The sequence below is a fragment of the Anopheles marshallii genome, chromosome 2 (genome assembly GCF_943734725.1).
Source record: "Anopheles marshallii chromosome 2, idAnoMarsDA_429_01, whole genome shotgun sequence".
Classification (NCBI taxonomy): Eukaryota; Metazoa; Arthropoda; class Insecta; order Diptera; family Culicidae; genus Anopheles; species Anopheles marshallii.
Window position 1 is genome coordinate 72,011,064 of NC_071326.1, and position 24,018 is coordinate 72,035,081.

Sequence of the window (24,018 nt, forward strand, 5' to 3'; positions counted from 1 at the left end):
TTTTTTATTTGTGTACTTTACAAACGAACATATTTTTACTCTCTTTGATTTCAAACTGTTTATGCAAACTAGCTTCGATTAAGCAATTTATCTAAATCACGCTACTGTGGGAACGAAATCCTTTTAATACAATAGTAGTTACTAAAACATCACTGTTTACCCTTTATTTTCAATCCCGACATTTACGCACTCTACCAAATCTTCCATTCTTTCGTGTAAGCTTCGCGACGAAAGTTTACTTTACGAGCTGGACGATATCTTACAACACTTTCCTTGCAGCATTACTCTTACTGTCGTAGGCTAACGCTTGGGTCACTTTCCGCAACATCGTAAATTCGCGTTTTACCAAACTTTTACCTTTTTCCACATTTACCCACTCCGTGCAACGAGGAAAACCCAATCGCCGTGCGATAAAACCGAAGATAGTCCATCAAAACCCAATACCGATTCCCTCTTCAATTGACCAGCAGGTAGATTTAATGAGCATTTTTCCCATGCTTTCTAAACCTCGAAATCGAATGTTTGCTGCCGAATTACATCAGCTGTGGCCCGTTTCATACCCGAACGTGTGTGCGCATGTGTGAAGTTAATGCTGCTTGCAGTCCAAGTGCTTCCCGCCCAGGATGACCCGTCGTCGACGCCGTTATCAAACGGTGTCTGCCCGGTGGGTCGGACGGCGCCACACGCATCGACTTCAATGCGGCGTTTAGAGGTTTATTTGATAAGTTTAAAATCATTTCCTGCGATGTGGCCTGTCTCGGTGGTCTTATCGCTGTATCAGCGCGCAAGATATCGGCATCTCGATTGGGTGCAGTTTTTAATTCGCGCTAATCTTTTACCTTTTTCGTACTACCGTGCTGCTATAATGGCACTGTTGAAGATGTTGAAGAAAGGAAAAGTATATGCAAATATATCCCGTGAGTTCTGGAAGTTATATGACTTAAATTATAGAATAAACTTTCTAGAATAAAAAACAAAACAATACAGGTTATTAGAATTGGTTATTAAAATGTAAATATAAGACCTTAAAACTTAACACCTTCAAAATCAGATCTTAGAAGGAAATTTGCTAAAAGATCTCTAACATTATACATCTCGTTCTGTTCGAAAACCGAAGCCAATTTGAGTGCCAAATGACGTAATCGTACTATCATGCGATCCTCTTTTGGCGATACAATCAATCCAACTGTTTCGTGGGACTGTGGGAAGCCCTTAGACGGCGGTCCCGCCACGACCCTTCCCGTGCAGTTAAAAATACGTGTTCATCCCTAAACACGAGCGGACCCCATAAAACCCCCCGGTACCGTACGATGGTTTGGTCCACAATCGATATGACATCTTGGATCACAACAATCGAAACGTGATCGACGAAAGTTGGTTTTGAAACCGCCGGCATCTCACACCCGATTGTGGATTCACGGTAATCACGGTGCCGCTAGCATTCCTAGCCGGCCAATTAAGAGTGAAAGGTAATAGGGGATTTGTTTTAAAAGATCGAAAGATCAAAAACACAACAGATATCTCACGTGATAGGGGTTATTTAATGGTGCTTTATAATCGACTTACAACGATATTCTTGATGCATTGGAAAGTATTTTATTGGTTAGAAACCGATGTAGACGACAAGGATATAGTTTTCGAGCTCTAGCATATGAATGATTGTTGAAGAGCACCATCAAACTAGACACACGATCATTCTATTTTCTGAATTAAGCAATACACCAGCAGCAGAAGCAGGAGTAAGACGCAACATGGAAACAATCTAATAAGTTCTGAAACCCCTCTCCAAATGCATAATCGAACCTCATTAAAAGACCATTTGGATGGATCGATTTTACCACCGTTGAAAACATTGGACAATGCAGACCATCAGCGCCTTTGATTTGCTTTCTCGCCAAAAGAAATTCTTCCCGCACGAGTGTTTAACATCCCTCAACCGGTTAGATCACTGTGTTGAAGAAGTGTTGAATAATTCACTCCTTCCCATGCGGCCTACTCCAATGGCGACCAATTGACACTCTATCCCTAATAACCCGTGTCAAGAAATAATTTGCTTAATGTACTCGAAACTTACATCCACACGGTACGGATTGTGGGCCAGTTTTTTTTCCCTTTCCTGGCGACGTCCCAGTGTAGCAGGGGTAGAAGTCTAGAAAATTACTTTGCTGACACGCGTTACTACTTACCCCGATAGCTAAGGGTCTCTCGTGGGTAATCATTATTAAATTGAAATACGTCCTCTATCACCGATATACATTTCTTGATGACGGTCTTGCGAGGTGTTTTTTTTTCGCTTTTCCTGCAGCGTGACCTGCAGTTACACGATGAGAACCTGCGTGGTCCACTTGTGATGGGCGAGTACTTGACAGTAATTGATTGTTATTGTCACCTACGAAATTTTTATTTCATTTAATACAGTATTTTATAATGATTAACTGGAACGTTTAAAAGAACATATTCTCTATATATTGAAAGAACATAACATATTAAGTATGATTGGATTAAAGGAATTAGCTTGCAAGCTTGATAGTTCTAAAGATTCTGATAAGCTAAATTATTTATTGAGTTTTTTAGTTATCTATTCTAACATTCTAGTTCTTAACAAGTGTATAACTCTTGTGATGTTCTTTTAAGTTGTGTTATTGATAAAAAATATTGCAACATTTTCAGCCAAAAATCATTTTAGATCTTTTTTCTAGCCACCACTCTGTCATAAATAGAATCCTTAAAATCTACCTCGAGAAGTATTAAAATCTCCTTTGATAATAATTAGTATTTATATGCTTCAAACGACTTCAACGTTGGTATCTTTTTTTCATAATAATTAAAATTTTTAGATATTATTAGAAAGAGAGTTGTGTAACTCATAGGAAAGAGCTGTATTTAAACAAAAAATTTGGGGTTTTAACAGTTTTTTTCAATACTTTTGCTTGCGTGTTTATTAAAATAGAAATACTTCAAAATATTTCAGGAAATTGTACATAAATTAACATGACGATGTTCCTGACTGCTTATCTTTCTTGACAAGTACTTCTTATGATGTGTAGTTTTTAAGCTTCTTATATATGTGAAACTTCGCAAAAATTATTTAAATTTCACAAAATTGTAACTTATCTAAAAAGAAATAAGCAAAATCATCAAAAAGGCGGACCGGCTGGAAGAAATTAACAAAATGCACAACTCGAATCAGCTTCGTCAATGGTTGGGTATTCCCCAATCGGTCGAGTCCACTATCGCTGACGTTCAAAACTCGCCACTCAAAAAGGATGGAAAGGTTTCGGTTCGTTAATGCAAAATAAAGTAAAAGGAAAAGAAAAGAAATATCCCGTTTTTCCCGCCTTCACGATCACATCCGTGACCTGACATACTGACCATGGTAGTTTATTTGTCTTTATCTCTTCTGCTCTCTCTCCCTGTGTGGTAGCTCTTCATTAAAGATGGCTTCGTCGAGATGTGGGGAGAGAAAAAAAGAAGTTCAAAATAAACAGGACATGAATCACGTAATGTGGCTCGCGCTAAACTTCCAACAATAATCACACACACACATACACAGGAGCGCAAGGGGTTTGATGCGGCAACACGAATTCGCACGATGCGACAAAGCGCCACCAAGGGTGCACGCTTCTCACATCTCTCTAGCTGCCTGACTGACTGGCTGGCGGACGAGCGCGAATCAACAGGTTATAACAATTATATAAAGATTGACCCAGATCTGGCGTGAAAATATGTTGAGGCTCATTTTCACCCCACCCGGGGGTTCACCCCGCTCAGGTGTCGCTGCGCGTCCAAGTGTAAACTGAGGTTTGATGATGCTCATCTCGCATCTCGTGAGATGCGTTTTAGATGTCCGCCCGGTTGTGGCCAGATACTATCGTGTAACCGTACTTTGCAGCTCTGCTCTCTGCCTTCCAAGCGATCGTACCTGCCATCATACAAAACAAAACAAACTAGCCGCGATCAATCTCCACCAAGCACCAGCGAAACGAAGCTGGAAGGAGACGGGAAGATGAAAGTGAAAAGAAAACAAAACATACATCCATGTATGCAACGGCAAGGTGCGCCACTTGGGGGCGCCAAAGCAATCGCAGCAGCATCATTCATTTGCGATTCAACCTTGAAAAAGAAATGGCCCCATTTCACTAACCGATTTTCCTGCCTCTCTTTCATCCACTGTTTCTGGGCCTTGTTTTCTCCACTTTCGTTTTCTTTCGGCCGTAGGCTAGGTATCGGTAGCGAAACCAGTTTGGTTGCAAATGTGTCTTGTCTTGATCGTAACTGGTTTCTGCGATGGAAGTTGTAAGCGAAATGGGACGGATACAAACTGTAGCTGGTAGCGTGTTGTGTTGGCGAGCGTAATTGGCGTTGAGATTTGTGCTTGTTCGATTAATTTTACTAGAGTTCCTTAAAAATGCTTCCATTTACACAAGTTTTAAGGATTCCAAATCGAATTTCTGGTAAAGGTACTGAGATACCATTAGCAGCAAGTCATTTCCAATAATCAAACAACTCATTTCAGCACATCGAGAACGAAATTGTCAAGATAAGTCCACCATACAACGATTGGTGCTTCCCAGACGAGTCAAAGACAAAGCCCCTAATACTCATTATCGGCCCAGACAGATCCACGTGCCTCGTTATCGCTTTACACGCTAGAGCAACATAGAGCGCGAGTATGAGTATGTTTAAGATACCACGAAATTCTCATGAATCTCTTCGCACGTGACGTCAACACGCGCCCACAGAAGGTGTTTCTTCCGGACCAACCGGAAGCTCCGAAGCACCGGAACTCGTAGCAGAAAGCGATAAAAAACCAGTGACTTAAGCGATGGACACAAATCTTGAGCATCATCATAACCGCAACACCTCGCCAATCACCCCCACCGTTTTGCGCACCAATGACGTGCTTAGTTCCGGTGATAAGAACAATTCGCATTAGCCGGTGCATTTGATATGGGCGAGTCATGCGATAAGGCAGCGATAAGCGCTCATTACGTATTGTTTTTGGCGGTGAGTCACTTGTTTTTATGCCGGCCCGCTATCGATGACGTGCCAGCGTTCGCTAATCAATGAATGATTGAGGTGTGACAAGCATCTACGGCGTTGTCGTTCGTTCGTTTCCCACCTGCCCAGCGAGGCTTTCGTTAGGGTGAGCTAGTTTATCTGGCCACAACTACCAGCGCTCCGGCATTCCGTCACACCGTGGCTGTGTTTACATCCCCGTGTACATGTTGCTTTTTTCACTTTTGAGCCGCAAAATAAATAAAAACCCGATTATCGAACGGGACGCGATAAGAAACTTCATTTTTCTCAATTGAATTTCACATGATATTCGGTGTGCGTATGCGGTGAGCAGCCGATTGAATACCACTGCGCGGAACGGTTCGCATACATACCGGGCGACCTGTTTCCTGAGGACCTGTTCGCTAATATTTACCGAGTTTCTCGGTTTAATTCTTCACATCGCTCCAGATTCTGATGGAAACGGAATTGAACAAACGATACCATTCTTGTCGAGTTCGTCAAAGGACTGGTCAGTGGCGTAGCTTATACACGGACAGCAACATAGGCACATGAAAAACCTGATCGAGTAAGTGAAACGAGGGTAAAGATAAGAAATCATAGTGCAAATTTAGGTGCAGCAACTTCGTTCTTGAGATATGCTAAGGTAAATAAATCGTATTTTTTCCAATTTTTAACCTCACTGACATGACTAAGCGTTAGAAGTAATGAAATTAGCGGGAATTTCACGCTTATCTTGTTGACCACTGTCCACTCGTACGAATGGAACCAGAGAATGGTGGGAATGTAGCAAATAATGCAAATATTTTCCATTCGTCCTGTGTCGGTTTCCTATCGTGATTAATGTAGGTTAAATAAAGGATAAATTGTGTGTATTGAGTAGATAAAATGCCTTCAACTGAATGACCTTATTTACTTCAACCGATTACATTTGATATAAAACACGTATTACAAATAGTAGTAAAATTCTAAATTCCTCGTTGAAAAATGGCGCGAAACCTCATCACGAACTCTGGTACGACAGCAACATAATAAACGAAAACCTAACACAGAGAAACCTAAAACACTTCACCATTGAATTGTTCGTCCATGCTTGATTATATCATCGTGCCGTGGACGGGGTTTCCACCGAGTGGTACTGAGCGATCGTTGCAACGGGCCGTACTGAGCCGAAACGACGGGCTCCCCATCGATGACGTAGTAAAACTGCAGGTGAGACCGACTTTTGGAACCAATATTAATTTCTAAGTAGAAAACAAAAAAAAAAACTCCAACAAAACGCACCGAAACAACTAGGGGTAGACAAGGGAGATAGAGAAAGAGAGAGTGAGAGAGAGAGCGAGATCGTTCAATAGGACACGGGAAAGCACGTGAATGAGAAAATGATCAGCACCGAGCAGCGACCGAAGCGTTGTGGTTGCACCGTTATCTCAGCGACCGCTAAGAGTGAGAGTGACCAGGCGTCCGCTTGGACACATTGCACTATGAGCGTTGTTTGGACGGTACATCCAAAAGAGGATAATCTAGTTGATTATATTCCTATCCAATACACATAATTGTGCGAGTAATTTCTTTATTTTTTGTAGAATTAATAATTCTTACTTGTAACGATTTTTGTTCGAGAACAAATTTAGTATTCGTGAACAATAATTTTAGTTTATTAAAAATGAACTATTACAGGAGATGTAGCGATTCATAAACAAATTAATGTAGAATTGTTAGTAAAGGAAACATTAATTTAATTATTGAGTTAAGTACGATAATGAAGTACGTGTTGAACAGTTAGTACAAACAGAACTTTAACATGAATGCACCTCATAAATCATGAAATTTCATAATATGTCGTTATTGCTGTCTTGTATTGCGTTTTCGGACACGTATAAATACCTCAAAAACATTATAGAATATTTTTCAACGTAGAGTTCTATTGCGCACATTTGGTGCCGTGACCAGGATCATTCCGCGATATGCGATATTACACAGTTCTCCTGCAAGAGACTCATGCTAGAAAAAACTTGTTATCAAGATGGCCGTTTCTGATAAGTTTTGTCCACATTTTCGTGCTGCGATAGTGATTTCATAATGCATTATCAATCCTGTGAATGTATTTCTTTATTTAATTATTTAATTAATTTGTGTACATTTATTATCTTTCTTTAATGTAAACTCTAGAAACTAATTTAATTTTTCTTTTAAACATCAAATTTGTCCACATTTCGCGTTCCAAAGTGCAGAGGACGCTGGACCATCGTTCACTTTCCCACCCGTTCGAACCAGCACGCTGCAGCTCACGATGAGATTAGCCCGGCCACCCGGTTCATGAAAGTGTAAGCGAGAGAGCAAGAGCGAGAGCGAGCACCCCTACATCAGTGAGCGAACGTTGTATGTGCGTCCAGCTGGGGAGCTTCGGGAGGTGCGTGTGAAATCGATGGTGCGGTGGTGTGGTCCAACCGAACCGAGTGATAGTCGTGTTGCTACACCGCTGTTGGCTCACTCTCGTCCAAACAGCGCAACCGATCGCACACGCGCGCTCGCGCACACTCAGGCTCCCCAATCAAGGGAAGTTTTAGTATACCGGTTGTGGTACGCGAACCAGCCCCAAAAACGACAGACCGCGAAACGATCCCCCCGGAATTGTTGTTTTCAGCTGGGGAGTCGTGAGAAGCCCACGCAGGAAAACAAAAATCACCGAAGTGAGAGTGAGATCGGCTGTGTGAGATCGGGTTTTTGAGAAGCGGACTACCGAAGGGTAGAGAAAGGGGTGGCGGAAAAGTCGAATCGGGACATTTGGAATCCCCCCAGCGAAGTGACCCCCTACCCTAGTACTACTACTACCACATCCACCGTGACTACTAAGCGGGAAAGTCGCCTAGTGAGAGAGAGAGAGAGAGAGGGAGAGTGAGTGAAAGAGAGCGACCAACGAAAGAAAGAGCGAGTGCGTGTGTGTCTGTTCGTAGAAGTGTGCGAGAAAGCAAGCGCATACGCGAGCGAAAGAAGCAGTTTGTTAATATATAACAAGTTGCATCATAGTCTTAAGACTTCAGTCTTAAGAAAGTGTACCGTCCACCAACATCTTTCGCAAAAAAAAATACAGGAAAACAAAACAAGCAGCTCGCCCTCTGCATGCGGCGCGTTACATCGATACGCGCGTGTTGTTCTCCCGCTTTCGACTAGAATTTTCGCGCGTTTTCTTGTGTTTTTGGTGTTTCAAAATTTCAAACATTGGCCGCGTAAACAAATGCTTCCTCGGTGTGAGCCTGTTCGGTGAAAACAGCTGGTCGGTAGGCTGTATTAAGGAGAACGTTTCTACTGATTAAATCATGGATTATTTCTACTTCTGGATCTACAACAAATAAGGGACAGTGATGACCGAGAGATGTGTCTGCAAGTGTATTCTCGTTAAAAGCTCCAACCCTATTGTGATTCCTGTGTGCAGTGAGCATTGAACAAACTTGACACAGTTGTTCTCATGGTGAAATAAAGTGGAATCAGGCTTGCATGTTCTGAACGGACTGGAAGGATACATCTTGGTTGATGTTGGTGTTAATCGGCAAAAAAAAGGAGTGTAACATAGGGAGCAGAAGTGAGCGCTGTGATAGGTGTGCGATCGATAGAAGGCAAGGTGTATAGTAACAGTGCAATAATTGATGCCTGACAAAATAGGGAAGAAACAAACACGGGTCCATCATCGTCTGATCCCTAGGCCCGCGAGTGTCTAGTGAGTGTAAGTGAGCGATACCAGAAACCCTCCTTTCGCGTTGCCCGTGTACAAGAGTTGTGAGTTCGCGTCCGTTTCGCGTGTTCCTATATGTGTGTCCCGTCTGGCAACCGAACAAGTGAATTTGTCGCAAAATATGGAATCGCCTCAAATGTACGATACGAATCAAATCCAAGTGCGCAGTGATATCAAGAAGCTAACGATGGCCGCGAACAATGGCGTGAACGGTACGAACGGTACGGCCAACGGGGCCTCGCCGACCAACAACAACTCTCCGACGGCAATTAATCAGAACACGCTGGCGCTGAAGCAGCAACAGCAGCAACAGCAGCACCAGCAGACGCAACAACAGGTACAGCAGCAGGTACAGCAGCAGGTCCAGCAGCAGGTACAGCAGCAGACCCAGCAACAGGTACAGCTTGGTCAGCATCCGAGCAATGGTGCGTCCGGGCTGCTGTCCAACGGGAACCTGCTGTCCAAGCAGATGCTGCAACAGATACAGTACTCGCAGTCCGAGCTGGACGAGCTAACGTCACAGGAGATCTCGCTCGATCTGCAGCACCTGATCGACGACCAGTTCCGCGATCCGGAAGCGTTGGGCATCTTCACCGAGATGGTCACCGTCGGCAGTACGAACGGTACGATGGCCAACCCGCTGGTACAGTCGGCCGCTGCCAAGGCACTCCAGCTTCAGCAGGCACGTCTCTCGCAGCACACGAACGGTGGCAACAGTTACCAGCGATCACTCGCCTATATGCCCCAGCCCGTGCATACGGGTGCGGCCTACGGCAGTACCTCCAGCGATGAGAACAGCTCCGTCGGATCGTCCGCCGACTCGGCCAACATCAAGGAGGAACCGGTCGATCCGAACGAGTACCGTCGGCAGCTGCTAGCGAACGGCGCATCCGGTGGTGCTCAGTTCATGGGCACCATCAACGGCTATCAGGGATTACCGGGGTCGGGTGGTGGAGCGGGTGGTGGCGGTGGCGCGACACCAAACGGAGTATCCGGTGCGCTAGGTGCGGCTGGCGGTACGACACCGAGCTACGTCACCAACGGTAACGGCAACAGCTTCTCCAGCCTAACGCCCGCCACCGTGCTGCACCATCAGGCACTGCCCCACCTGTCCGGGGCCGCGCACCTGGCGAACCTTACCAAACACAGCAAAATGTTACCGCACGTCGGTCGCAAAACGCAGCAAAAAACCGTCGACAAGGGTACGGACGAGTACCGGAGGCGACGGGAGCGGAACAACATCGCGGTCCGGAAGTCACGCGAGAAGGCGAAGGTGCGGTCGCGCGAAGTGGAGGAAAAGGTGAAGACACTGCTGAAGGAGAAGGACGTGCTGATACGCAAGATCGAGGAGAAGAACAACGAGATCGCACTGTACAAGCAGCTGTATATGCACCTGATGAACCACAGCAATCCGGAGATCAACCAGATCTGTCGCAGTGCGCTTAATCTGTCCAACATGGGCGACCACATGTGATCGGTAGTCCCCGGTGGCGGGATCATCCACCAGCAAGTTGCCGCGATGCCTACGCTGTAAACATGCGCTCTGCCCGGGGGACTTCTCACCCAGGTCGAGCCCGTCATCTGCCACTGCCACACAGGGTTTCATCTCACTTTTCCCATAGCCCATTCGGGTAGTCGCATGATATGCGGGTCGTCGATCGAGAACTCCATCGTTTTTCCTCCCACTCGCGAGGAGCTAAGTTCCGAAGTTCATGAAAGGAAATTGAGTTACACTCTCCAAAGTGACTGTAGACCAACCCTAAATTTCCAGTTCCCAAGAACTCGGGTATTCTTCTTGATTCCGCTTCGCGTTTTGTACACGAACCAAAGACAACAGAGACTCCGCATTCTGCCAGCGCCAAAAAACCTGAGCAGAATCGAGCCAACCAGACACGCAGTCAGCGCGAACGTGGATGATGGAAGAATCGGCAAATCGGCTGCAGAGCGGAGGGAAAATGGTTTTGGGCAAGGGCAGCTCTTTATCGCCGATGCATGAAGCTGTGGCCAGCAGAAGCGCGTGAAGCAATCGAAGGAACTTAAATACCTGTACATAGTGTTTAAGGCAATCGTGTTTACTTTCTATGTTATTAATATTATTATTATTATTGCGTTTTGTATAAAGGCGTCGCGCGCTCTCGGCGTCGATCACGATCCCAAGTGAGGCAGGAGACAAGGGTGACAACAAAAGGGTGGGACAATGTAGAAAATAACACGTAGAAAACGTTCGACTCTTACTTACTTAAGAACTGCACAAAGATTCATATCACCGTGGGACAGCTGTTGATAAGACTTGATAGTGTTTTTTTTTTGTTTGTTATGTTTCGTTTTTCGTCACTACTTAGTATCGTGTAATGATGTACTACTGGTCGATCTGGTCTGTTTTGTTTTTCCCTTTTTCCCAGCGAAAGGTGAACGGTGTATACTAGCAAACGGATGTATGTGTACTAGAAAATGTGAAAATAATACAACTTTTTTAAGACAAAACCAATCGTAAACTATTCTCTGACACATCTTTCATTTCAATTCGGCTATGGAACTATCGCTTACAGTTCACTACTATAGTTAATCCTTTTAAGACTGACGTTCCTATTGCTCTTCTCATTACACTTCTTGTCTATCAAGCAATTGACTTTCTTTCTGTTGATTTTCTTTATTTTCTACATTTCTTCTCGGTTTTCTTTATTTTCCTCAATTTCTATCCGATGTCCTATGTCTCTTCTTTTTTTTCTAACACCTTCTATCCTAATAGTTATCAATCGTATTTTCTTCTGTTCTATTTCTTTCAATAGCACTTTTCTATTTTGTTATTTGAACTACTTATATTCATAAAATGTTAGTTACTGGTTCACTTGTTTGTTTAACAAATTTTTTCTTCTCTACACTTTTATTTCATTTTTATTTCTTACACTATTTTTCATATTCTTTTCTTACCTGTTTAACTCCTTTTTTGTTTGGAGGCGATATTTTCTTTTTCATTTCTGTTGTAACCGTTTCCTTTGTTCTGTTTTTCTTTTATCCGTTCTACTTACTGCATTAAGTTCTTTCAACACTTCTACTTTCTCCCACTAAAAAAGACATCGTTTGCGTACTTTCGCAAACAAACCACCCTCCCCTTCTCCTTCACTCCAATCAGGGCAGTAGAAGCTAAGAACCAGTTATGTAAATATAAATCGCGCACCGCCCAAAAACTAAACTCGTAGCCTGCATATCGAATTATTGTTACCAATGTGCGTATGAAAACCTAAGAACCCGTGCAAACTTTGCATACAGAAACGAAATCAGTAGGTCTCTGGCACCATTCTGCTGTGGCGTAAGTGGCGATTAGAATATTGGGTGCACAATCATCCCCGGTGTGGATAAACCCCTGGCCACTGGCATGGTTTCGATTGCTCGGGAACATAATGAAGTAAGAATCGAAACCCCTCGACGAAAAGGGGGTGAATATTTAAACCGATTGCGGTGAATGAAAGTGAAAGAGGAAGTGATCGTCAAGGTGCGGGACTGTATAATGGAACGGGGAAACATAGGGTGAATCGAAATGAAACCGAAGATAAGTTATGACAATGATGGTATAGTGTGTCAGCCAGCGGTTGAACCGTGTAGCATTGGTTATTAGTAAAAGTTGATGCGTCCTACGAATCGAAACGTTAAGTTACCATTTTAGAATAGTATGCGACCATCGATGGAAGCTTCTTGCACCCAAATATGTTTAAAACAAAAATTCACACAAACACCCAGCCAGGCACAAATGCGTTCGTTAGATGGTTCTTCGCTCTCATGATCGTTACGATGTTTATAATTTAATGTGTTTCATTTTTCTTTACGGTATTTGTGGAAAATCATTTGACAGCTATATAATTCCATCACAGTGAAATTGTGCGTCGAACGTGCGCGAATGGAAAGGAAAGAAAGGGATTTTTTCGCCCAGTAAACAGAGAAAAAATTACAAAAAAAAAACCTTGTACGAAGCGTATGTAGGATGTAACAAAAAATGGCAGCAGCGAAATGCAGCAAACGGTCTCTGATAAAATAAATGATAGTGAAAAGCAACACTGTATATCCTATAACCTGTAACACACCACCCCTTTTTCTTCTCAGCTTGTGATGGCAAAAAACCCTGTAGTTAGCTGAATAGTAATCGATCGATAATCACGGGCTGAATAAATGTAATAAACTCATTTAAAATATTAAAACAGCAAAGTGTTTTCACTGCAGTGTTTGTTTTTTATTTTTCTTTAGCAGCACAACGTTACTCAAAGGCAGTTGTATCACAAGTTTAGAAAAGAGAAAAATAGAATTGTTTTATAGATGTAAATTAATTTATCCGTAACAAACGTTTCCTTGAATTTGTTTTCCTTGAGGTTAGCAAAAGCAACAGAAACCGATTCACCTTCAAACCCATTACTCCCAACCAGAACAGAATGCATCCGATAGCCGTTTTATGTCTAACTGGTTGAACAAATGATCCGACACTTGGTCGAGCGAGAATAAGTGCGCCACAATAAACGCGCCAAGTGGTAAGAAACACAATACCCGGCGGCGGAACACTTAGAACGAAACCTAGAAACAATGGTTAAACACAGTCAACACCGTTGGAGTGTGGCCAATTTTGGGGCAGATATAGAATGGCGGGACGAAAAAAAAAAATAAAATGTTTGTTTTTTCCCATCTAACCACGACCAGCGGTCGTGTGAAAATTATCTTTATTTTCATAGTTTGATGCACATTTAGTGGACGGGTGTGGGAAGGTCGGAGAAAAGCATGTGGCACTAAAACACGTCATCCCAACATATCAGCGCTTCCTTCAACCTGAGCCCATCGTTCTGGCACGCGGGTTGTGTGCATTTGTTTTGCTCCTCGTTTTTGTTCTCGCGAAAGGAAATTAATTCGGTCGCCGTTTAGAAGTTGGCCCCTTGTTGGCACCGTCACACACGCTGCATTCCCAGGGCGTGATATCCGCGCTTGACAGTGGATTGTAAATTAACCGTACTTGCGGAGACTTCCTCCCCACAAACCGCATGGCCTCTCCATCCGCACGGATCGTATCGATGTATGCAGGGGGAGGTACAGAGGGGGGAAATTTTCACCACATCAAACAGAACAAGATCGCCGAATGATGGAGGTCGCACCTGAACCCGGTCCTTTTCATAGTTGATGGCAATAGTGCTAACTATTGCCGGTTGCGAAATCCACTATAAAACACGACGGGCGAAGAAATTTTGATCGTGCTACTCGTCGCTCTGCCCCTTTCGGTGAAAGTGGGCTGAACTTGAGCTACTTACGGTGGGTGAGCGTCAGCAATGGGATAGACAGAAACGGTAGGTAACTGTACGTGTGAGAAAAAAGCTTGAGGTATATCGCTTCCTATTGATGTAATGTGATTATCGCTTCTTTGGATTTGTATTTGATTTCCATTTTGCCTTACACAATATATTTAAAATTATTTTCTAATGCTTAAATCATAGGACATCGCTAGTAGCTGAGACTAACACTTGTCCAGAATGGTCCGAGAAAGTTATTACTGTCTGCTAGACCGTTGAAATTACTTAACAATTGTGGGAATAATTTTCGATTTTCGTAAAACATACGCCTTAGTCCAGAAGCCAATTGAGGAATGAAGAAGTTTCATTCCACATTTGGCGATTTGTTGATGGAAGGTTTTTATTTAGACTTCAGAAGAAAACAATCGTTACATCTTGACTTGGTTATTATGTAGCCAGTATTATGTATCATTTCATCCTCCAAACTTGAAGACGCTTACAAACGAAATTGGTGGAAGATGAATTAGGCTTGAATATTACCAAGCTAAATGTTTGCTAGAAGGATTTCCTGCGATTTTTTTCGTCTTTTTTTCCAACGTTTTTAGTTTTAGTACTGAACAGCGTGAATGATAACTGGCGATAACTGACTGTTCTATAGAGACTAGATAGTCTACTAGATACTAGAGATACTGGACTAGATTTGAGATATATAAGAACCTTCAGATTGAATGGCCAATAAACAAACAAAACCAAATACTTCACGGGTCATCTAGCTCTCTACACTTTTTAAATTGCTTCTAAGATTGCCTTATAAATTCTAAGATCTGTCGGTTTGATATCTCTCCGTGAACTTCGCTAATTTAGCGACAATTTTTGCGATAATTTTGCCAACTCCTAGCACACGTATTTACTAAATACTCGATAGAAGATTTTCGAGCCGCGACCTGTTTTCATTATATATTATTGGAAAAAAGGTAAACCGATCATTTTCTAATATTCCCATCTAATCGGAATCGTAATCGTAATTTTGTCTTGAACAACTCCAGTAGACAAATTTAAGAAAAGAACTCAAAACCAACATACGTCGTAAACAGAAGAAAGGATCGTAAAACAAAGCTCCGAAACTCAAATACAACAGCAATGTCGTTCACACGATCGTAACACAACCGGTAACTCGATCGATTGTCATCATGGCGACACAACTCCCCTGGCCGGTAACAAAACCGTTTGCATCGAAACCAAAACGTGCAGTTGGCGTGATACCATAGCAACCACATACACTTCATATACGTTTGATTTTACTTTTTTTTGTACCTATCCAAATCACTCGCTGCAAAAAAAAAACTTTCACTCTCGTCACTTGACCATTCCGGGGGCTTGTGATGTGTTTTGGAAGTTTGACAATGGCCGTCGGTGTACGGTGTGTGGCCCCAACAATGGCGGGAGGTTTTGGAAAAAAGAAAACAAATAAAAGCCGATACAATGCTGCACGCTGAATGCGGTGGACAGCATAACTTCCGTAGTATTGACAGGGTTTTTTTTACTGTTGCCGTGACTCTCTTCTAGCCGCGTTGCGAATGACGAGTTGTGTGCTTAAAAAAAAGTACCGGGTCAATTAAACTCACACCAGCTGCAAGATGCGTTTCATGTACGGGGCACGCATCCGTACCGCAGCGGAACGGACGGAATTATTTATAAAATGACCTTCCGCAGCCCTTCAGGAACCTTTCCGATGGTAATGCACACTGCCATACTGCAAGATGCGCTGGGAAGTACGCAGTTTTATACGCCCGTGTATCATCATTACACACGCTACCTTACTCGTTCAGTGATCAGTGACTTTGCCCGTTTCCTGTACCGATAGCGCAAGGTAAATAGAAAGCACCTCCGAGCGTTAGTATCTTGTACCTTGCTACCGACTCCAAACTCCACTTTGACTTCACGCTCCTAATCATGTCTTCACGCGTAGCACTACTGACCTACTACCGGATGCAGCCGGATGCATTTTTTTATTCGCCTTCTCCCCCAATCGCAGATCACGTACCGGATTCGGGACCTAAATTCTATTCTTAGACCACCTTCGGTTCTGTACCGCGCTAGGTGGAGCACAGTGGACACCGTGCGTACATCTTCCACCGTTGAGTTCCTTTCAACAGATTTCTTCTTATGATTTAAGAACCTAGTTTGTGTTTGTATGGATAATTTTTTTTCCTCAATCTAATTCACCACCCCACCCATCATTCGATCACGCCTCCAGTGTTCTTTGAGCCGGCACATATGATTTTTCCGACCTGTTTTTGGGGTGGGGGGTGGTGAAAAACACACACGCACATGTTATGGCGCCGTTAAAGAAACTGTTTGTTGTACTCAACAGCGATCTACACTTCCTGCGTACCGTCCACTAAATTCGAACCAAATTCGTATCGAATCGTTTCCGGCACCGGGGACAAAAATTTGTTCCATTCATTTATTATGTTGTACTGCAAGGAAAAGGGCTGACAAAGTTACGCACGCAAAAGGCGCAACAGTATAAAGTGTGGTTAATTCGTGGACGGAAATCTGTGGTAGCTACGGGGATGCATCATTTGTCAACATTTTTGACTAGCGGATGAAATTTTGTAAAAGTTATGATGAAAATGTGTGTTCGAAGATGTCGTTTCTTCCTCAAAGTCTTCAATCTACCTCTGCTGCGTGTCAAATCGGTTAATAAACAGGTTTGAATATCTCAAGTTCCTTGAATGATTCCATCTTAATTGAAGTTATGTTGAACAAATGCGGATTTTATGACGCTGTTCACCTTCTCGTTGTTTAAGTTGATTTTCTCACAAGTTTGAATTTATTACTTTGTGTTAAATTTGTTCAAAATAGTAATTATTTATAAAAGATATGCTACAGAGCGTGACAACGCTGTACGACTGCATTTTTATAGGAAGGTTATGAAAAAGAATTTATTACCTACTTATCATCATGTTATGAAAAACGTGAATTATACCACATTTTTATTTACAATGCTACAAATATTTCTATAAATTTATAAATTCCAATAGAATAGCGTTGCAGTCAGCAATGCAAAATCCTGTATTTTATAATATAATAATTTAAAACTCTTTATCAAAAGTCAAACATTTTTAAGTAGTTTAATGCCTTAAACATTTTTTTTTTCTAATAAATTGCATTTTACAGCAACAACAATACAAGACTATCTAGTATTTATTACACTTTAATTGTTACGTTAGGAAGATAAGAGAGTAGAATTTTAGAATTTTGAATATAACATTTCCTGTTTTAAATGCGAAGCATCCATTTTTATTTTATTCAAAGAAATGCTAGTGATCATGTAGTTATGTTATGAACTGTAATTATGATAGTAGCATATTAAAACCTCACTCATCACTAATCTTTAACAGCAAGCGAAGCGGGAAGAAGTGAAATATTATTCTCTGATAGTGCCGTTGTTAAAACCTTCTTACTGAGCACACCTTCGTTTTATCGTCCCAAATTGGCAACAGAAACCATGACCCTCGTAATACCAATGTCGGTTATTCTTCATTCATTTGATTCATTTTGCTCGTTTTTCACCCGAAAACAAAAATTCTGCTCGTTTCAATGTTTGATTCAAACATGCATGTTTGAATGTTTTTCTTATCAAGTCACATGGCGATAAGATGCATAATGCATAATAATGTGCCTCCAAAATTATCGCCTCGTTGTTTATTGTTTTCACCGTGTGATGTAAATACTTTTATCACTTTATTCTTTATCATTTTATTTTCTCACACCTTTGGCCCTCGTCTGTGCTTGATGCGAAAGCGATCTTAACGTGTTCTTTAACTAAACCTATCGGTCGGAAACCAATTAGCGGACTGTATTCCCTTTTGGCTACTATCTCGTAACATTCCGCTGCAGTGATGCAGCTTGCAGGGTCCTAATCTTGTCCCTAGTAACGATTCCGCTCACCTTTGCTCCTGCCATTTAACGCGGATGTTGCATGCTGATAGCACTAACCTTGAACTGCTAAACATTTGGCGAAGGTGCCAACGACCTAAGTTTTGCTATAAATTCATGCTGGCCTAATAGCTCGTTTTGTTTTGCAAAGATTCAAACCGAATGGGTAGAACATTTTCAAAATTTAAAACGTTGGTATTACTTTGAATCAAAACCACGGTGGAAGTTGTAAGATTTGTAGGACCCTCACAAATTGATGGCAATTTATTTGGAGTATATTGTAATATTTATTAACCATAATATAGATAACGGAGGTCCTATAGCGAACAGTCCATTATCCGGTAACACATGTTCCACTAATCCAATTTCAAACTTCCACGGATGGATAGAACGTCTTCCTACATTTTGCCAACTCCACCAATACAACATCCTCCCATTGACCCAAACAATCACGCTACAATACATATGGCTTTGCTCCACAATATGCTCCAAGTTTGATGCTTCATTCTATCTCATCCCTCCCCACAAGAAATGCACCAATATCTCACCACCGTACCAAAGATACTGCTGCATTCTTCTGCTGCACAAACCACCACGATGAATGTGACCACCGATAAAAAACCCCCCCAGACCACCAAAAACTAGTGCGGCAAAAGCATAACAAACACGCATCTGAGGAAAACAAAAATAGGTCAAAACTATTTAAAACGAACCTACTTCAAAACCATGTCCTATGGTGGCATGGACGAGAGCTCCCCGGTGAAGGTGAAGGAGTGGAGAGACCCTAGCGCATTCGTACCATAAAGCGGTGTTAGTGTTGGGTTGGGACGATAGGTGGAAAAAAAACCTCCAAATACTACACACGAGATAAGGCGAGCTGTCTCACAGTCAATAGGGGAATGAGGAGTAGTACAGCCCTCCAAGCCCTTCGTCCAAATGGCCAAAACATAAACCTTCCCTTTCAACGATGCGCAGACAAATCCGCGCTAAACGATACGATAGCCTGGGCGGAAAAGAGATGCGTAATACCAAATCAGAAGACAAAGAAGTGTGGCCTACGCAGGGCTAGCAGTAAAATACCCACAAACACACACACACACAGATAGTACGGCACATATAAACTCACCAAAATCGAGGGTGGTGATGCGTCGAATGGCCTACTATTGCTTAGGGTTTTTTTTGTCTTCCGTCCCAACAGAACACCACACAACGAAAGCGAAAGTGATCGAGCCCTTCACCCATACCAACGCACCCTCCTAACGATGTGAAGACGTTCCACACGCAGCTTCTTGGGGAGGTTATGTTAGAGGGAAAAACAAAACTAGAACACGTTGCTCGATCAGCGTGTTTGAATTTTTTTTCCCGCCCTAAAACGGATGCTCCCCAGAAATTTCCGGGAGTGAATGCGGGCCCGGCACGAAGGGGCAGGGAGGAATTTATGTTTGCGCTCGTCGATTTGTCTTCGTGTTTGTAAGTGTCAGTCTCCGCTGGTGTAGCATAAATTTAAGGGAAGCGGTAGCACAACCGCCCCGAACAACAACAAAAAAGAAAGAAAAAAACCTTCCGAAATGAATTATGCACTTGACCAGTGCGCGTTATGCGTTAAGTGTTCGGTTTGTTGGAGTCTTTCGGTTTCGGGGGCCTCTGCCTTGAGGCGCACACGCATGATAAGACGTAGCGCTAAGCAAGGGGAAACGGGAACCCGGTCGCTGTGTAGATAGTGAGCGTGAGTGATCCCACTGCTGTTAACCTCTTAAAATGCGAAAGGTTCTGGTTTGCTGGGGCCTGTTCCCCTGTTCTGAAGTGTTCTTCTGGTGGGGTAGCCTCAAAAAATGTGCACCCCGCAGAAAAGTAGGTCAGCGTATATAGTTCCACGATGCATTCGCCCCGTTTCGGGTACTGTTTAATCATGATCGGCACTGTGGTGATGTAGTGATGTGGATACACCAACATAGTAGGCCACCGTTTGCAATACAGCGCAGTTTGATGCATAAAATCGATCTCAACCCATTGTGCAGAGAGACTTATGGCTAGCGTTACGCAACAAGATCTCTTAAAAAAAGATATGCGTGGACATTAATCTTTTACGCGAACTAAACTTTCTTCGAACAGGATGCTTCATTATCACAGGCCAAATTCCCATGACTTAACCAACCAGCTCGGGTTTGACGGTGTATTCCAATTTATTTATTTTAACCCCTCCCCATACCTCTTTGGGGGACAGTTTTCATTATCGCTCTCCACTATGAGTGGTTTTTGGTTACCTATCCCGTAGCCGCTTGTTAACATCTTTCCTGCTTCCCGCGCATCGTATCGATCGTTCGGAAACGTGTAGAAATTGAGGCTTTCCTCAGGCATCTGATGCCATGGAATGGTCATTGCGGAGAGTTGCTAAAAATACGACCACACCGTTCGGGTGCAGGAAAGCGAAAGTGATTTCTATTGCTTCCCTTTGTTACATGTACCTGGTGGTACGACTGCACTTGGAGTTGGCTGCATGTACCGTGGTTCCAAGGTCGCCGATCCTCGTTGGTGGTATGTTTTTGTCACGTTTGTACCTTTATGTTAATCCGCATACGTCTCACAGCTGGAGGCGAGCGGGGTGGAAAAAGGCTCCCATGTAATAGGCTCCGAAGATGTCAGACCCCAGCTTCAAAGCGGCCAGATGTGAAGCTAGTGGTAGTCGCCTCCAAGCCCATCCCAAAGTGCCGCTCCGGTGCCATCTTTTATGTCATGTTTTATTCAATCACACGCAAAATAAACCAGTCTAGCTTCGGGTGCGTAGCGTATGTTGTCTGGCCACTCCGCCACACTACGCACACGGCCGGTCTCTTCAGGTTTCGCTAGTGGTAGACGAGCGGACGTGCGTTGATTTTTAACCACACCGAATGGTGATACCTTACACGGCGAAGGTGTGCGACGCAAAACGCGGCGGTGGAAAATGTATTGTGGGTTATATTTTAAAATGCACAAGTTTATCGCTTGGAGAGCCGTTTGAGGCTTAAGGCTGAGGCTTCTGCAAGACGCAACGGTGCGAGCTGTCGGAGAATAGTTCGGTAGGTTACGGGCCGTCCGTGTATCAGTGGGCCAGTGGGTAAGCGCTGAGGGTGTAACAAACGAAAGCACGACGAAGAAGATCTGGCCCCCGGGGTATTTCTTTTTTCACTGCGAGAAAACGGACAAAGTGCATCGAATGCGTCACACATCAAGTCAGAAAGGAGTAGGACGCCCCAAAACCGAACCGACTTCACACACCCGTTAGCGAATTCACCAAACGAAAGAAGGAGAGAGAAACTTTCGAAATTGCATTACATAATGCGCCGACGGTGTGTGCGGCTTGTTTGCTTTGGGTGGTACCGTTCGCCGGACCATGCGCCACACCGGGTATCAGTGATGAATCTTCACTCACGACTCCTCTCAACGGAATGGGCCGTACGAAAGGATCGGCAAAGTTTGACACCTTATGATGGTTTTGTGTACAGTTTGCTTCCAGTGCAAGGGAGGGAACGTTTTTTTTTTTCGTTGCGTACGAACATGTAATGGAGTCCTGCTAATGGATCATATCTTCGGCAAAAAGAGCCACTTCATCTTGTCGCGCTCACGGTTCCCAGACGTGTCGGAAGCAACGGTACCATATTAGGCGAAATTTGTCAAGTTACCATTTTTTGTTTCTTGCACCCCATCCTCGCTTTGGAAGATGCTTCCGCAGTTCCGTCTGTATCCAAAGCACACCCAACCCGGCGGTTGAATACGAAATTAATGAAAGTGGTCATCGCGGGGTATTACTCGCTCGACACGCACGCACCCCGTCCTACAATCGTGTGTGGCTCAGGGTTACTAGGTGGGCGGGAAGAGTGTGAACTGAAGTGGTGGGCAAGGAAGAGCGAAACCGTAAGGGGATTAAAATTTAAATCGATTCAAGCGCTCGAGCCGGTTCGGGTCGAACGAGTGGAATCACTTAAAAAGCCATATCTCGGATGTTCTGGTTGGGGTCTGCACGGGATAAACTAGGCCAGCCGTTAACAACATCACCCGACGAACCCGGTAGGATGTCGTCTGTCACGTTTATTCTCTACTGCTACCGCTGCAGCTGTTTACGTTTTTTTTTTTCTTGCTGTGAATGTCAAGAAAATGAAGCTCAAAAATTCTCTGTAGGAAGATGAGTAGGTGGTCGTTGTACGTAGCAGTTGTGCGGGCCTTCGGCGGGTCGCAGTATGATCGCAATGGATGGATGCATGTCCCGGCAGCGCGGAGAGCCTTTTATGGAGCTGATGCACATCGGGCAGATTGTTTTAACGCTTAGTTCCAAATGAATGGTGTGTTGCAAAAGGAAGGAACCGGGAAAGGCAAACCGTTTCCGGAACGTAGGAATTTGATTTATTTGAAAAGGAATCCATTGGAGCTTATTTAAACGATGCGAAGCAGAGAATAATTAAGTTTACGAGTGGTGTGAAAGCAAGCTTTAGAGATAACAGTATAATAATATGCAAATTTATGTTACATGCTTTTTACACAATGTTTTAATGACTGAATAAACTAATCTCCAGCATCATTGAAATGTTTTTCACGACCCGAATAACAATTATATAAGCTCTTACTCACAGTATTCAATAGGATGATCTATCAATCCCTTATCAAGTGATAGCCTATTCTGGCAAAGCATTTAAGGTTCACATCTCTTGGTGATCAAATCTATCCTTAAATTCCTATGTCCAACTCCACCAGTAAGCTCAACTTTGTTAAAGGTCAAGTCGGATCATCGCCTTTATCATCCACATGATCGTTTCTTGATTTTAAATGGGTAGTCATTTGATCCGATACGGAGTTGATTTGATTGAAAACCTTCATTTTCTTTCAGATACGGCGATAAATCACCATTCACATAAGTGTGAAACTATCGCTGAAAATATGGATGCTTATAGCTGAGGTGATCGCTATGGTGGAGTATAATTTCTCTTGCTTTTCCTGTGTTTATCATGTGCCGACATCTGGAACGGGCAAACGATACCTGCGTTCGATGCAAATGATTTGCGCGGGCACACACACATCGAGTGCGGAAGAACATTCTTGGGGCAGCTTGCAGTTCCAGCACCGCTAAAGTCCATATTTGAATAGACACTGTCAATGGGTTTGATTTGCATAGCCAAACAACACATGCCGTCTGTGCCTGGGGTGTCTTGTGTAGAACGATTTTCCCTGCAACAAAGTAAGCCGATGGTTTACATTTCAAGTTCACTGTTGTAGGTTTTCTGAGGAAAATTGAAAAAAGAAATCTTTCTTTTTACTAAGTACAATTATATTGTGGATAGATCCTGACAAATAACCATGATAGACAACAAAATTTGGGAACTTTCATTATTCTTTACCACAACTGTTCCAGCCTCAGTTGGACATTGGCACTTCGAGAATCAAAGTCTCTTTTGCTCAGTTGCTGTCAGTCAGTCAGTCATCTTTTTCGTTTCTTCCCGGTTAAAACAGAGCGTTCGATTTGTTACTCAGGTGGATATGGTGTAACCTGCAGCCTTTCCGGCCTACTGTTTGAACTTCTACCAGGCACCGAACAAACAGCGTCGCCACCGTTTGCGCAGAGGGGTTAAGTATCACGCACGCGTACTGTTTGCGCTCCTATCAAACCCTCATGTCTGCGCTGTGATGGCACTGTGATGATAGGGACGTGCTGGACGACAGTCACTTGACTGCCACAGGTATCCCCGAGGCCCCCGGTACCAGCTCTTATCAGGGAGTGCACGGGAGTGATATGCAGTACGATTACGACCCGGATCGCCACAAGGAAACTCCCTTGGTAAACGGAGCGGTACAAACTCCAAACTTTTAAAACATCCAAGTCCCACTGCTCTTGGGGGTTGCCGTTGCAGCATAAGCTGCACGGTTAGTGTTGAGCGGTTGCATGTGCAGACAATGCAAACATATTGTGCGCCGTCTTCTGGGAACAGCTCACAGTTCTGAAGTAGGCCAATTGATCCACTTGACACGAACGCTCCCTGTCGTCGTCCAAGACAAGGGTGAGCTGTTTTGGGGAGACACCTCGGGTACCTCGGG

At 43.4% G+C, this 24,018-nt stretch overlaps 1 protein-coding gene across 1 annotated transcript; it reads left to right on the forward strand.

The window, feature by feature from the left end:
* The first annotated feature begins 8,873 nt into the window (after positions 1–8,873).
* LOC128707488 (CCAAT/enhancer-binding protein-like) lies at positions 8,874–10,226 on the forward strand. Its single transcript, XM_053802441.1, has one exon. It carries the CDS (start codon positions 8,874–8,876, stop codon positions 10,224–10,226), a length of 1,353 nt encoding a protein of 450 aa, XP_053658416.1.
* The last annotated feature ends 13,792 nt before the right edge of the window (positions 10,227–24,018 follow it).

Coding starts and splice junctions, on each gene's coding strand:
- LOC128707488 (XM_053802441.1), top strand. CDS start 8,874: ATGGAATCGCCTCAAATGTACGATACGAATCAAATCCAAGTGCGCAGT.